We start from the raw sequence: 15,073 nt of genomic DNA, 5'->3' as shown, positions 1-15,073 counted from the left end.
GGAAGGATACCACCCACCGTAAGTGTAGTAGTTCATTTTTAAAAAGTACTAAATTACTACATATTATACAGTAAACTACAGACCGGAAGTACGGGGTTAGATGCTCTGCTGTATGTATGTCCTGTGCTCTGTTGCATCCAAGTCTAGTTTTCCTTTGAAGCTCTTTTCACCACTGAGGTGAAATCACTACACATATAATTATGCAGAAGATGTGAGCTCCCTGAGTCCCGGTGCTCAGCACGGCGCCTGCAGCCTGGGCCCGCGGCAGACGCTCTTGCTGGGAGGCTGAAGCTCAGGATGTGAAAACCCAGAGCAGAGGCAAGGATACAGGAATAGAAGTCGTTTACAGCTGATAAACTGGTAATCTCTGTCATACCAGTCGTAGGAAGCCTGAAGACACCTTTGCACCTACTCTTCTGTTTATATCTGAAAGAAAAATAAAGACAATTGATCTTTCTGTTTCTCTCCCACAATTAAGCATTCTACCATTAAAAGCTGAATATGAAGAAAGTTTTCATATTACTGAATAATTATATTTTATAACATCAAAGGAATAAGTCAGCTACCTTAATTTTCCTTTAGGAAACTCTAAATTTTTCTTTAGGAAAACTTCATGAAAAAATATCATATAAATCCCCAAATAATTCATTCTTGTCTATGAGAAAGTAAATTTTTCTCCTAATTCTAAAATAATTACATATACTTAAGAAGACTTCCAACCGGTTATAAATTATCTATATTTCCACTAACACGAATGTTGTTAATATTTTCTAAAGGGTAACATAAGCAGTTAGTATTGGTTTAATAAACAAACGACCTCAAGAATCCCTAACAATAATTTTATAAAGGAAAGGAACCCGCTAGCAATCTTACAATGTGATCCTGGCCCAGGGAGGGTCAGGGGAGACCTCTGGGGATGGCCCAGTGGGGCAGGAGCAGGTGGGGGATGGGGCAAAGCGGCGGGAGGGCTCCGTGTCTCGAACCTGCCGGGCGCTGAGAGGAAGGATGAACAGGCCGTCAGCCTGTACCTTCCACAGGAGGGTGAATGCTGCATGGGGGCCTGGGGCCATATATGCGGGGGAGGCACAGAGATGGGCATCCAGAGGCGTGACTCAGCAGGTCCTGGGGCAATGGCGGTGTGGGGGGTCACCCACACAGACTTGAGGGACAGATGGAGCTGAGTCGCAGGAGAGGTTTGAAAGGAAGCTCAGTGACAACGCAAAGATCCCACAAATTACTGTGTATTCCTGCTGAAAAACTGCACGGATCAAACAGTAGGTGGTTCATGGAGCAGAAAGCAGCCGTTTCATGGGGAGAGCCGTGGAGAAGCTCTGCAGACACCACAGACCAGGAGAGCCACGTCAGAAAGATCAGGCAAGCCAACAGAGAGGGCACACGGCTGAAACCACAGGGCATGGGGGTGAGGTGGGACGGGGGAAGGGACAGTCCCCGTTTAAGGCACAGGTATTCATGTGGCATAGTGGGCCGCGTGCCCACCTCAGCTCAGAGGGAGAGGACGGGCAGGGCGAAGGGCCAGGACAAGTGCTGACGGGGCTGGCAGGAGCCCTGCCCGAGGGACACACAGCTTCGCTGAGGGGCACTCGCGCCTGCGGCCTGTGTGAGCTGTGGCGTCCCACCCTCGGAAGCCTTGCCAGTTTCCAAGAGTCCCCACCCCCAGCTGATGCAGGCGTTTAAGTGGGGAAGGCAGCTGCAGCCCAAGCAAGCAGCAGGCCTGGGCAAGGGCCTTTCTCCAACAACCTCCATGGGGCATCTCCCCAGACGGAGGGGGTGAGGCCGCCCGGGCTGCGCACGACCACCCACTGGAGGGTCAGACCGCTCGCAAAGGGCCGTGTTAAGCACGTGCGAGGCGAGCATGGAAGGGATCCAGCGTGAAGGCCGTCTCCACGCCCCAACTTTGGCTGCTGGACCTGAAGCAAATAGTCTGCAAACACAGTACTTCTTTCCAAGGAACTGCATTATCAAAAATGTGAAGACATTAAAAACACCAGGGTTGCAACAACCAGTAACCATTCAGTTCCTAATACCTGGCCCCAAACTCACTCCAGTGGAAAGCAGGCTAGTAAGATGGGGCAGGCACATGACGCCACACCGCAGCCTCGGGAGACAGGGGCCAGGAGGCTGCAGGGGTAATGCCACAGGGAGCCCCGGGCACTCTCTGCTGTCTGCCCGGCCACGGCGCCCGCGTCCTGCTCAGGAGCAGCTGGGACCCCATAGATACATCACACCTGAGCCAAATCCATCCTGGCCTCAGCACACATTTCTTGGCCAAGTGGCTGACCTAAGAGTAAGGCAATCTTCTGGCTGAGACCCGGGGACACCTGCCATGTGTGTTCCTCCTTCACACTTAAAAAGCTACCCAATAAGGCTACTAAGCTGAAAACTTGCCCACAGGTCTCCCGATGGGCACAAGGGACTGTGGGTGAAACAGAACCCACAGTGACTCGCAAGACAGACCCTGAGCTCAGACTCCAGAAACGCAAGCCCATTCAACCTCACGCGCCCCACAGTGAGAGCACTGACGCGCTGATGGGGTGACGCCACACGTCTGACGGCTGAGGGGAGTCTTGCAGCTATCTGCCCAGTTTATAAACTGACAATCCCTGCCCGCACGCTCCCAAGGCAGGTCCCAGCCCCAAGGGCCTGAGATGCTCCCAGGGGTCTGCTGCCTGCTGGCTCCAGCACAGTCTCCCCCTTCATGTTGCTGTAAGAATATGGATGTGACGCCTGGAGCTAGAGCAGCTACCTGGAAATCATAAAGCGAAAAGTAGCAGGACAGCACCAGCACACAGTCCTCAAGCCTGCGAGCCTCCTTCCTCCAGATGGCTCAGCTCCAGGCTGACATGAAACACCACAACCAGGTACTTAGTTATAGCAAGGAAGACAGCATGGCATCCCCTGCAGAGAGGATGGAAGGACAGACAGCCTCCAGAGAAAGACAGAACCCACCTCACTGTGTGTGCCACACACAGCTCGCTGCTGGCACAGAGCAGACGAGTCTGAAATCAGCCCCCACGGCCCCACGTCCACACGTGCACAAGGAAATCCGGCACAGCACTGGTTAGAGAACAGGGGCGAGTCGGAAGAAGCCGGATCTCCGGCGACAACAGGATATGGGCGAGGACGCTATGGCACGAACCTGTTGCAGAGAATTTCGTAACAGCTGCTGCGAACAGACTGAAGTCACATTCACAGGCACGGCTAAATCTCAGAAACGGAACTCTGATTATTATGAAAGGTATGTTGCATTAGCAAATATAAAACCGTGGATGGGAAGCAAACACACCAATCTCAACATGAGGAAAGTTACCACAGCCAAGACTGGAAGCAGCCAGGTGCCCGCGGTCGGACGAGTGGGTAAAGATGGGGTGTATGTACACGCGGGGGAGTACTACTCGGCCGTCAGAGCGGATGAGACCTTGCCATGTGCAACACGATGGGCCTGGAGGGTTTTATGCTAAGTGAAGTAAGTCAGAGAAAAACAGATACCCTATGACCTCACTTACATGTGGAATCTAAAACACAAAAGAATAACAACAACAAAACAGAAACAGATTCATACAGAGAATAAACCGGTGGCTGGCGGGAGGGAGGGGCGGGGGGCAGTGGGGGGGTGGGCAGAATAGGGGAAGGGGACTATGGCACATGGGTGCTGAGGGAGTGCAGCACAGGGCGTCCAGTGAACAGTACCGGGTACTCTGGAGGGTGACGGATGGTAGCTACACCCACCATGGTAAGGACAAAGAAAAGCAGAGGAAAGAGGGGGTGGGAACTGGCCCAGGAAGGCAGGCCACTAATTATCCCCATAATGTTGTATTCCTTTAAAAATACGAAAACAAAACAAATGTTAATATTTGCACAGGGAAGTGTGAACAGGTGTTCCATCTGTATATTTAGCACGTGCGTGTGTGTATGAAACAGTTCCCGTTTTAACGTCACTACAAACACAGTAGGAGTCATACCACATAATATCAATCAGACGCGTTGCTGAACCAAGGTCAGAGTTCCACGTTCCAAAGCCCCGGAGCCTCTCGTCACGCCAAGGCCCCTGCATGAGGCACTGCAGGTGAGCTCTGAGGAGGGAGAAGCCCATCCCTCGGCTCTCACCAGCAGCTTGCAGTGAGGTGATTCAATTTTGCACAACATGTGTAAATGAAAACCCTCTATTTACATACGACCCAGCAGGAAACAAGGCTCCCCCGACCATGGAGGGAAAGGAAGCAAAGAGCTGGCTACGCACCTTTGGATCCCATCCCTGCAGGTGGCGACGTGGTACTTGAGGAGCTGGAGCTCGGGGCCCGAAGACAACAATATAAAAGTGTCTATGTAATAAAACTGTGCAGACCGAGCAGGCTTAGAAAACACGTCTTTGCCCTGGAACGTAAATCAGTAGTCATGGCCAGCGTAACAGAGGCAGACAAGACACACGCGGAGACTCTTTCCCACCAACCCACACGTCTACCCTAAACGTGGCCACACTTCCTTAGAACCGGTTCACCGTTCTGTTTCTTCTTCCCGACTACTTCTGAAAGATGTCACATGATTAAAGTGTTTCTGTAGTGAGTATTTTGAATCCCAGCCATTTAAAAACTTAAAAATAAAATAAAATTGATACTTGGCAGTGAGGATATTAAGTAGTGAGGATTTTATTAAAGATAAATTCTAACCGTGGAACACAGTTCTGAGGCGTCAGTGTCACGTGCGAGATGACAGTGTCAACGACCCTAAAACAGACCCGTTCCCTTGAAGCTGCTCCCAAACGCCTCGTCCCGGAGTCCCCAGTCTGACGATTTCCCTTCCTGGCTAGTCTTCCTAGGATCCAATCCCCCTTTCACAGTAAGACCCGCAGGAGATAAACGCTAACCACAGCTTGGAGAATCTGCAGTCCCCCAGCTCCTGATCTGACTCGTGGGGGTGTGGCCCTGTGGTCACCTCCCTCTCCCACCTCAGCTGTGACATCAACACCACCGCCCTTCTCGTCTCTCCCATTGTCTCCAAATGGTCTCCTCTAAGCACGCAAAAACACTCACAAGTAACAGTGCGTGCGGACAAGTGCACATGTGCCTGTGTGCACGCGCGCGGCTGTCACACATGTACGCAAGTGCACACGTCTCCGTGTGCGCGCGCAGCTGTCACACATGTACGCAAGTGCACACGTGTGTGAGTATGCACATGCATACATGTAAGAAAATGCTGATCACTGACCACCGCGGGTGCACCGGAGCAACTGTGGTTCACCCCATTTCCCACGCTCCTGGTGAGAGCTCCTGGCCCCATGAAGGTGCTGGCGTGCCTCTGTGACTGCCGGTCTGGGGGCCGCGGGGCTGGTCAGTGAAACCCCACCCGCAGCCGGCGCTGGGGTGGCCCGTTACCACACACAACGCGAGTTCTGCCCCACGGAGTGACCACAGCCGCAGCGTCCCGTCCCGGGAGGTAGACAACAGCCACCGGCCATCATGGCTCCAGCACACGGTGCTCACCGCCCCGTCGTGACCTAACGGAAGACACAAACACAGGTGCCCCTGGGACTTCCATCCCACAGAACGCGGCTGTTCCAGGAGCAAATCGCCAGGCCAGAGGCGTTCCTAAGCCATGCTGGCAGCAGTGAGACCAAAGCCCGAGGATTCCTTTAAAGGCTCAGTACAGTTTGTGAAGGAGGTACTTCAAAAATGTATGTTTAAAACATGGAGTTCAAAATTACGTGTGCATCTGTGCTTGAAAAGAACATAAACTGTAGAAACTCACAAAATGTAGCATTATAAGAGGTACGGAAGTCTGTGGGCTTCACAATGACGCGTCTTCAAGAGCTGTTGCTCTCTCAACACTGAAGGAAAAGGCAGAAGGATTCGCTGCGTGCGGCCACATACGGTCTGACTACTGTTATGGCTGTCGGGGTCTGCGGCGCCGCCAGCAACAGGCTGCATGAACACGCCCCACAGGGCCCGCAGCACGCGGGGGTGTGCAGGAATGAGATGAGCAGTAACGTTCAGGCCCATCACCGGGTCGAGAACATACCGGTTACTTGCTTCTCTCTTCCTATCGAAACACCTAAAGAGAAGCTCTACTGTGCCAACCGCAGTGTGTCCTGGGGGCAATCTCTGTCACTGAGAGGCGCGTGCACTGCTGTGGGCCGGAGCCTGACCGGCCAGGCACCGGGTTGGGCACCCAACGCGGTCCGTCAACCACCGCAATCGCACAGGAGGTCAACGGGACGGCCCGTCCTTGCGCGCGGGTTCCCCGTCCCCCGCCTGCCTCAGCTCCACGCGGCGCAGAGAACAGACGCGCACCCCTGCGGGAGCCGGACGCTCTACCACTGCGCCAGGCCGCCAGCCAGCCCTGCTCCTTCTCAACCGGGCGCCGGCCGTCTCCCACGCAGGCTGACCTCTGCATCCTGCCTCCAGCAGAGGCCCAGGAGGCCGCTTCAAAGGGTCCTGCCCCTGCTGCCACCAGCCATGCAGAGGAGCCCAAGGACAGGGAGAGCCAGGCTGCTGGGGAAATGAAAACCGCGGGCTTTCTGGAGTGGAGAGGGGCAGCGTGGGCGGCTGGGGTGCAAGCGCCCCTGCCACGGCACAGCTGGGGAGTCTGGATGGTGCTGTGCCACATGGGGCACGGGGACGGGCCCAGGGGCCCCAGCAGCACAGCAGAGCCACCTTTCCCTGCGGGCCCCGCGTCGGGCTGGGACGGCAGAGAGAGGACCCGCAGACGCGGCCGCGCGTCTGGGAACGCGCCAGCCTCCGGCTCAAGCACTCTGTAACCGAACGTGCACGGAAGCCAGGGCCCCCATGAGGACATTCTTGCTGCTGCGGCTGGACCACCACAGAGGAGACAGTGAGGGGCCGACCAGCCAGAGAACCAACTCGGAAGAGATGGAAAAGGCAGGAGAGATCTATAGAGTAGGCACCGCGACCCAGGACAACCAGAGTCGGATTTCCCGAATAGCTCTGCTGCCCTCTGGTGTAGGTTTCTGGGAGTTTTACCAGAAGGACAGAGGCCCCATTGCGCCAGGCTTCAGGCCTGCACCGTCGCTGCTTTGCTGAGAAATAGCAAGGCCGGGGGACACCAGGGATGGCACCTGTGACGCTTCACTGCAGGTCAGTGTGTCTGAGAAGCCACGACCACCCGCTAGCGTCCCATGTGCTCTGGGCCGTGACGGGTAGGCGGCTCTGCCTGTTCTGGCCTGGAACCTGCAGATGCACCTGTATTTCCAGCTCAGTGGCTCCCTTCCTCAACAACGCATAGGGGAGCTCAGACCGCCACCGCCTTACCCTGCAGTGACAAGGCCGACAAGCCACGAGTCAAAGGGACACGGGCAGTGAAGTCACCACCATTTAGCTGGGTGTAATTCTTCCCAATTGAGCGGTAATCCACTGCAGTGGGGACACCCTCTGCCCTGCCATCCCTCCCTGCTAACTAGTATTCTGGGCCTGGGCGCCCAGACAAGGTCAGCTGAGTTACCAAAGAAGGCTGAAGTGCTCTTATCGCAGAAACCCTAAACAGGCACCCCTCTGCTGGCCCCCAAGCATCACCGGGGCACCGATGAGCCCACCCAGTGCATCAGCCAGTAAGGCAGGGACAGACCTCTCTGACTCCGAATGAGAACACTACACGACCTTCTCCTCCGAGCCCCAGCCTGCACCAAGCAGCTGTGACCACAAGGCCCGGCGCAGGGCCCCAGCTCCAGCCGGCCAGCGTGCCTAGCAGGGACCTCGGCTGGGCTCCTCCCTTTCCTCCCCTCAGCACAGCTCCACGCTGCACACACTGCCTTCTCGCTGAACCACACTGACGGCCTCCCGTCTTGGATGGCAGGTGCCCCTGTGGCATGCACACTGCAGCGATAAACCTCAGGAACAGAATGAACAGGACACAAGACACATCCGAGTCCTCCCCTTCCCTGAGGCCAGGGCCTGGCTTGAGGTGTGTGACCCCCGACGCCACAGAGAAGGAACGCAGGATGGCCACAGTGTGGCTGAGACCAAGCGGACTGAGAACTTTTAACACCAGAAAGCAAGATGTTCTGAGCTCAAGTTCACCCTTTTCTCAGAATTGGTTTTTAAGCAACTCCGTAATATTTAATAAAATCTTAACTAAATTTAATCTTGTGAAGTGGCTGGCCCCAGAATTCCACTCTTCCACCCCGCAGCCTTGGGCACATCCTCCTGCAATGGCTGAGATCCATCCACCCGTGTCCTCGAGCATCTGCTCTGTGCCCAGCACTCGCTGAGGGACGGAAGCGGGGTCCCCACAATGCTTGTGCTGGACAACAAGGTGTGATGGGCGGCCTTCCACATTCGAAAGCACAAACATGAAGCCCTTACTAAATTAAATGCCATCATGACCACTGGCTTTCAAGCTGGGATGCACAACTGGCCATGCTCTCCTGGGACCCAGTCCTGAGTTCTCTAGGATGGGATTCTAACTTAGCAACCAATTTTAACCACAACAAAATATCCAGATTATACTGGCCTCATTTGTCCTGGATTGTGATGAATATTAAAGCGCCCATTTTCCTGCTTTTTGTGTGAAGTGTGGAGAAAGCAATTGTATTTTCAAAGTTGAACCATATGACTAGTAACCCAGTGGTACAAGGCGGAATGGTGTCCTAGAACAGGTGGGGTGGGTAAGAATGACACTTTTCCCCAAAACACAAACAGGGCACTTTTTTAAAAGGCAAGTTTGAACATCTCCTGCATTATTTGAATTCAGCCACAAGCTCTATTCCTGCAATAAAACAGACAGAGAAACATCCACATCCAACATAATTGCCATTTCTATCAATTGTTGAGCGATAGACACCCAGGCGGAGTCCTGGGCACATTCAAGGTGCCTTAACAGGAGCCTTCAGAACGACAGTTTGAACCCCAGGAGGGATGATGTGGCTGTGGGCTGGGAAGCTGCCCTCCAGAAGGCCCCCCAATGCTGTCAGGAGGCCCGTTGTAGACCCTGGAGGTACCCGAGTCCGGAGGAACACTGTGGGGCATGCTTCTGCCCCCCTTCACCCACCATGTCTGCGCTCACCCCCTCCGCCAGGTGCTCCCTCCTCTACTTCACAGAAACACCTGGACTGGCAGCATTTCTGGGTTGTTTTGTGTGTGTGTGTTTTTGTTGTTGCTAAAATATCTACCAAGTGTGAGTCTTGCAGTGAGGGGCTCCAGGAGCCTGACCGAGAGTGGGGGTAGCTCAGAATCTGTCAGGAAGCTACAATAGCAAGACTTCCAACACCTTTGCCCTCACCTCAAATCTACTCACCCGAGAAACATCCTCACCTCATTACATTTATAAAAATGTCTGTGTACAAACCGTCCTAATTTTCCAAACATGCTTTAGTCATGTCTGTGAGATCTGACTTTGCCCCTCCCCAGCGACTTTGTAGAAGCTTAGTTCCCTGACCATGGGGCACTGTGACAGAACTCCTGCAGCCTGGCCTTCCTGGTTACACCCCTTCTGCCCAGTTTAGTGGGGCCAATCTAGTTCGCTAAACCTCCATGCAAGCCATAGTTCTAGTCCAGTCTGATCTTGAAGAGAAGAGCAACTGTTACCCAGGACCAAAAGGAGACCCACCCATAAATTTATAGTAACTAAAATTAACACACATCATACCTGAAAAAACAGCAGGTGTCCCAGTGAGATCAGCACGGAAGACCAGCGACAAGTGGTTGGCTAAGCCGCAGGCGAGCCACCGTCCATCCCCTGCTTAAACATGGTAAGAGATATCCCTATAAAATCACAGCTCACAAGAGTCACACTTGCAACAGTAAATATAGAATCTGAGTTAACTTGACGTTCGTTTTGTCAGTGTGAGGGAACCTAAAACAGCACTTGCTCAATGGCTAACCACCACACTTTGAGGGTCCACCAGGTGGCATCCCCCAGGACGTCCTTTAGAGAGGACCTGGGAGTTAGGTGCCACAGGGCTAGTCAGAGTCAGCACGGGGTTCTGAACCCAGAGAACCTTAACCCCCAGGGCACCCTGCCTCCCATCAACAGATTTTAAGACACATAGTATTCAGCTATGCAAGAATATTTAAACCTATCCCTAACACAGGGCAGAACTAAGTTACAGACCAGCCCCCCCCCCCCCCATGATTTTCCAACTCATGGAGCTCCTACTTTATTTCTAATCATATCATACAATCACGTGATCATAAATAAGCAAGACTATCTCACACCACAAAGGTACTTCACTGATGATACTATGTATCTTATTTCCCAAAAACACTCAAACATGCTTTAGCTAAACTTACACGAAAAAGAAGGGAACTCAGCATAGTTGGAAGTAATGAAAACTGCAGGAATGCCCTCAAAATGCAGAGGGGTGGCCTTCTAGCCACCAGACTGAGGGCAAACACATCTTCTCACCTCCAGGTATGTCTAGAAACCAGAAACAACGTGTGCTTCTGAACAAGAGCTCAGATCGCAGAGCCACCTGGACGGGAGCTGCTCCCCACTTCCTGCAAACTCACTTAGGAAAAGTGCCGAAGGCCCAGAAAAAGAGTCTGGCAGAGGCATTTCAATGTGCTTGAGAGAACATGGCTGTCCCCAGCCCAAGACGCGCTGGGCCTGCAGGAAAGGCTCCATCTGAGGAGGGATGGCAACCACACAGGACATCGAGGTAATCCGCCCTGAGCGGTCTCCTCCACCCTCTGCGAACCAGCCCCCCACCCCCTCATAGCTCCCTCCAATGCTACAGAGGAGAGGGTCACACACACACACTGCACAGACTGGCCGAGCCTCCAGTTCCAAATCCAGGAGCTCCCACCTACAGCAGTGGCCGACGCGAGCGGGAATGCCCTAATGCCAGTACGCTCAAGGGCAACGTGAGCTTTGATTTTAATCCAGACTCAAACAATGCCAGAAAACTTCACACAACCAAGATTTTTAAAGCTCTATTTACAACGGAACAGTGGCAGTTGAGAGACCCTTGGAAACACAACGAAGGGCGGCCCCGGGCGCAGCGTACCTGAGTACTGGACACAGCTCACAGCCACCGGACCGTGCGCGATGACACGCTGCTTGTGGACTTTGGTTGGTGGAGAACTCTCCAAAGGGTATTCCTTACTGGAAGGAACATCAGAAAAATGAAAATCGAGAGTTCAAAGTGAGATGAGAAATAAAACAATGGACTAGAAATGGTGGACTCTCCCCTATTTATACGCACAATTTCATTCTATCCAACTTGAATACATATAAATACACACAGAGCCATGAATAACTCCGTAAAATGCACTTCCACTCCATTTTCAGTACAAACTGTCAAGGATTGCTCATGTTCACCATACACTGAAGTGACTCTGTGAGGACGTGGTGAGAGAAGACACCCTGCACTTCCTGGTGTCGCCCTCTCTGTGGGCGGCCATCACACTAGGTACTCTAGTACTCTATAGATGGCTTGTATCTGCCGTGGGAATAACCACATCCCCAGGCTGTGAGACAGACCACGGCGGCTTGCAGGAAAGGACCGATGGCCGGGACCCGTGCAGGGGCAGGCTGGGTGGAGTGGGTCCTCCCACTGAAGGCATCCATCTCTTGAGGCAAAATCTCCTCAGTGTTCATGTTCAGCACCTGGTTTGGCAGCCTCTGGGCAGCAGCAAGGCCACGGGCACCAGAGGCCAGGCTCCTCCCTGGTGCCCATGTGGCCCCCACAGCCCTCCCACCCCAGCGGAACCACCTGTCACGCAGCACTGCTACGTGCTTCAGGGAATGTGGAAAGGCGCCAGGCGCACAGCAAGGGCAGAAAAAGAAAGTAGCTGTGAAGACAGGCTGTTGTAAAAGCTGGAAGTTACTGGTGACAACTTACACATTTATTCACACCTTTAGAGGCCGTACAAGCTGGAAAGACTGGCCTTGCAAGCCTGCCCCACAGCCAGGCAGCACCATCCCTCCAGAGTGAAATCTGGCAGGTGTTTGGAGGAGCCTTTCCCTGAGGACACTGGCCTGTGTCCGGGACGTTGTTAGGGGTCCTCCCCTCACTGAAACCCCTCAACAATGCCCCACAGGCCAGAAACCCATCAAAGACCGTCAGCTCTGTCTGGAGAGCTGGGTTTCCGTAGGAAAAAGTCACCAAGAAGATCAGAGTTGAGCATGGCTCTTGGTCCTGCATTCCATCCCCAACCATTGGTCTGAGTATCACAGGGTCTGAGGGCACCTGCTGGGGTCACATCCCTGCCATCCATGACCTGCTGATACAGGAGCAGCAGAGCAGGGCAGGAAGAGCATCGGGGCGTAGGAGAAACATTACAAGACTAGGTAAAACCAGCATTCTCTGTGCTGTGGACGAGAGCAAGTGACATTTCAACACCACAGCCTGGAATCTCTGTCCAGATGAGGTCATCTCCAAGTGTGGGACTGGGAGGGTCCTGGAGGGCCCCCCACACACCTTCTCATCCAGGTACACGGGGCCTGGGGACCAGCAACACTGGCCACAGTCCCGCATGCACTGCACAGCACCCGCGGGACAAAAAGCACGTCCAAGTCTATGCGCTCAGCTCAGGTCTGCTCACATTCTTCTGTCCAGTTATTACCTAACAAACTTATCAAGAATGATCCATCATCGACCACAACACTTTCTAAAACAGAATTTTAACAAAAATTAATACTCCTAAGTTGTTAAGGTGGTAAAGATAGCAACCTGTCTGAAAAAGGGTTGATAAGGAAGAACTGAATGGGACCAAAAGGGCATGTATATACAAGTGACGTATGCACATTGCATGCACATGTGCTCATATATACATGCAGACTCACAAGCTCGCACAGCTGTTTGAAAAAAATTCACTCAGAGTATTCAAAGGGTCTCTCCAAATTACACATTTACTTCGGGCAAACCAGTTACGTACCCCCTGTGACAGTCCCTACGTGGTAAAGAGCGGTCACCGCTGCTCCTGGTGTTGGTCTTTGGTGAGAACAGAGTTATGCTGCAGAAAGCAAACACGTTACCCTCAAAGATTACAGTTCCAAGCTTCTTAAGAGACCTGCATTTTGCAGCAAAATGTAATATATATTTAAATATATTAATGCTTTCAGTGTCCCCTGCTGGAAATACACTGAACATTCAATTACTTCAATTGTAACAACTACCCTTCCACTGACACATCTGCAGTAGCATTCTTGGGACACTGTCTCCTTTTGGAGAATGAAAGTATAGGATCACAACAGAAACTGAACTGCATTTATGGTTTATGGACGTTATTTGCGAACCTACTCAGAAACAGAAGTGAAACCACTGGGAAGTAATGCTGAATCCTACCTTTAATAAAATCAAATTATTGAATATTGGCAGTAGCTGAACAGTCACCTGGTACTGGCCTGTTTTTCAGATGAAGATTCTGAGACACAGAGTGCCGAGCCCCAGGGATGCATGCTGGACAGCCACACTCCCACCCCACACCTGCATCCAAGCCTCTCGGAGCAAGCAGCACATTCTGCATCAGGCCGTGCCCAGAGCCATCAGGACAAGGGGCAGGAGAGGGTGGCCCGGCCCTGGGCCACAGCCAGGGACTCTGCATTTGCCGCAGGATCCACAAGACCCCTGGGTGCTGAGGAGGGGCTGGGGCCCAGATGAGGGAGGATGGGAGAAGAGAGTTCAGGTATACTGAACCCTACCTGCATGGCCCAACATGAGCAACCTATGAGCCCATTTACTCACTGTGGTGTGGAGGCATAGCCAGACGACCTCACTTTGCTGTGGAAAACCAGGGGCTGGTCCTTAATGGTGCTCCGCATGGCTGCATAAAATGAGTGTCAAAAGTAGCAAATACTGAACATGACAAGAACAAAGTTCCTTGAAAACAGAAAAGTTCACACAAATGGAATGAGGTTATTACCTATAAACGTAAGAGGTCTCATACCTGATGCCAAACCAACCATTACCAGCAAAGAAGGTCACATCAAGGTCATTAAAAGCATAAGAAAACAACAAGAAAATGTTTTTCTCATTCCTCAAATGATACTGAATTGCAGTATGTTCAATGCCACATATCTCAAATACTCTGGATGAACATGTCAGCTCAAGGTGTAATAAAACAGGCCCCACACAAATCCCAGTCTGTCTGAAATTCTGTCCACGGGATGCTAAAGACCAGCTATCAGGAGGAATTCGCTCCATAAATCTGTGACAAATACATCTTTTCTACAAACAAGTATAGCAATGATCTTAACTCAAATTCTCGGTTAGATTCTTTTTTATCATAAGATAGAATAATAAGAAAGATAAACCACTAAAACATAATTACAACAGTGCCTTTTAATGGCAATAAAACTTATTATCCTATTTTTAACCTAAGTCTTCCACAACACTGCAGACTGATAAAAACTCTGACATTGCATGAACTTACCACAAATACTTATAAATCTCAAAAATTCTCTCAGATGAAATAAAATTCTGCCAGAATTATTTATATTTACATACACTTAATACTTGGTATCCAATATGAATATTCTGTACAATAGTATAAAATAACTTTAGAAAAATGGATAATTGTATAATATTGAGTTATTTTTAAAATAGTTCTCTTTTATTTTAAACAAAGGAATTTAGTTCAGTTTCTGACACTATTTCAAACCTGTAACCTGGACCATATTCCCATCAAAAACCAAGTGAAACTAATGAGCAAATCACTAAAATGACATGTATGTGACCAGGAACCGGGGACGCATCCCGTCCTACACAAGGCAGATCCGCCCCGGGGGGAGGGGGGAGGCAGGCTCCTCAGGGGAGACCTGGAATAAAACTGCCCTCAGAGGGGACCCAGAAAACCTCTCTCCACCTCAATGTCAAGCGAAGGAGAAAAAAAATCTCCAAGAAAAATAAAGCCAACAGTAAAATATTCTCAGGATCAGGTAATAAAGTTACAGATGCATTAGTGTACTTGATTATGAGAAGGTCTTAAAATTACTAGAATAAAGCTCATCAATATGTAAATGTCTATTATTTTGATAAATGCCCTAAGCATTAGAGTAAAGCAATTCTTCATCACAGATATTTCTTCTTTCTATGTGCTTTCTGCAAGTAGAGGGATGTGAATTTTTAGATTATAGGATAGCTATAAAAAAGTCATTTTCA

The 15,073-nt window shown here is 51.4% G+C and overlaps 1 protein-coding gene across 11 annotated transcripts in view; it reads right to left on the bottom strand.

The window, feature by feature from the left end:
• The window catches only part of WDR27 (WD repeat domain 27), a 157,870-nt gene that overhangs the window by 112,402 nt on the left and 30,395 nt on the right, over positions 1–15,073 (bottom strand). For 10 of the 11 annotated variants that reach the window (XM_027602977.2, XM_027602971.2, XM_027602979.2 and 7 more), the window contains 7 exons: positions 13,658–13,736; positions 12,849–12,926; positions 10,976–11,073; positions 9,616–9,705; positions 5,391–5,512; positions 4,259–4,392; positions 329–426 (listed from right to left, as the gene is read on the bottom strand). In XM_027602977.2, the coding sequence (XP_027458778.2) occupies positions 329–426; positions 4,259–4,392; positions 5,391–5,512; positions 9,616–9,705; positions 10,976–11,073; positions 12,849–12,926; positions 13,658–13,736 (699 nt within the window). The remainder of the gene's footprint in view (positions 1–328; positions 427–4,258; positions 4,393–5,390; positions 5,513–9,615; positions 9,706–10,975; positions 11,074–12,848; positions 12,927–13,657; positions 13,737–15,073) is intronic. The other variant, XM_027602974.2, reaches the window with a different exon arrangement.

This window comes from Zalophus californianus, chromosome 7 (genome assembly GCF_009762305.2).
Source record: "Zalophus californianus isolate mZalCal1 chromosome 7, mZalCal1.pri.v2, whole genome shotgun sequence".
In the NCBI taxonomy this organism is placed as follows: domain Eukaryota; kingdom Metazoa; phylum Chordata; class Mammalia; order Carnivora; family Otariidae; genus Zalophus; species Zalophus californianus.
Note: the sequence above shows the minus strand (reverse complement) of the source record. Positions and strands in the feature narration are given on the sequence as shown.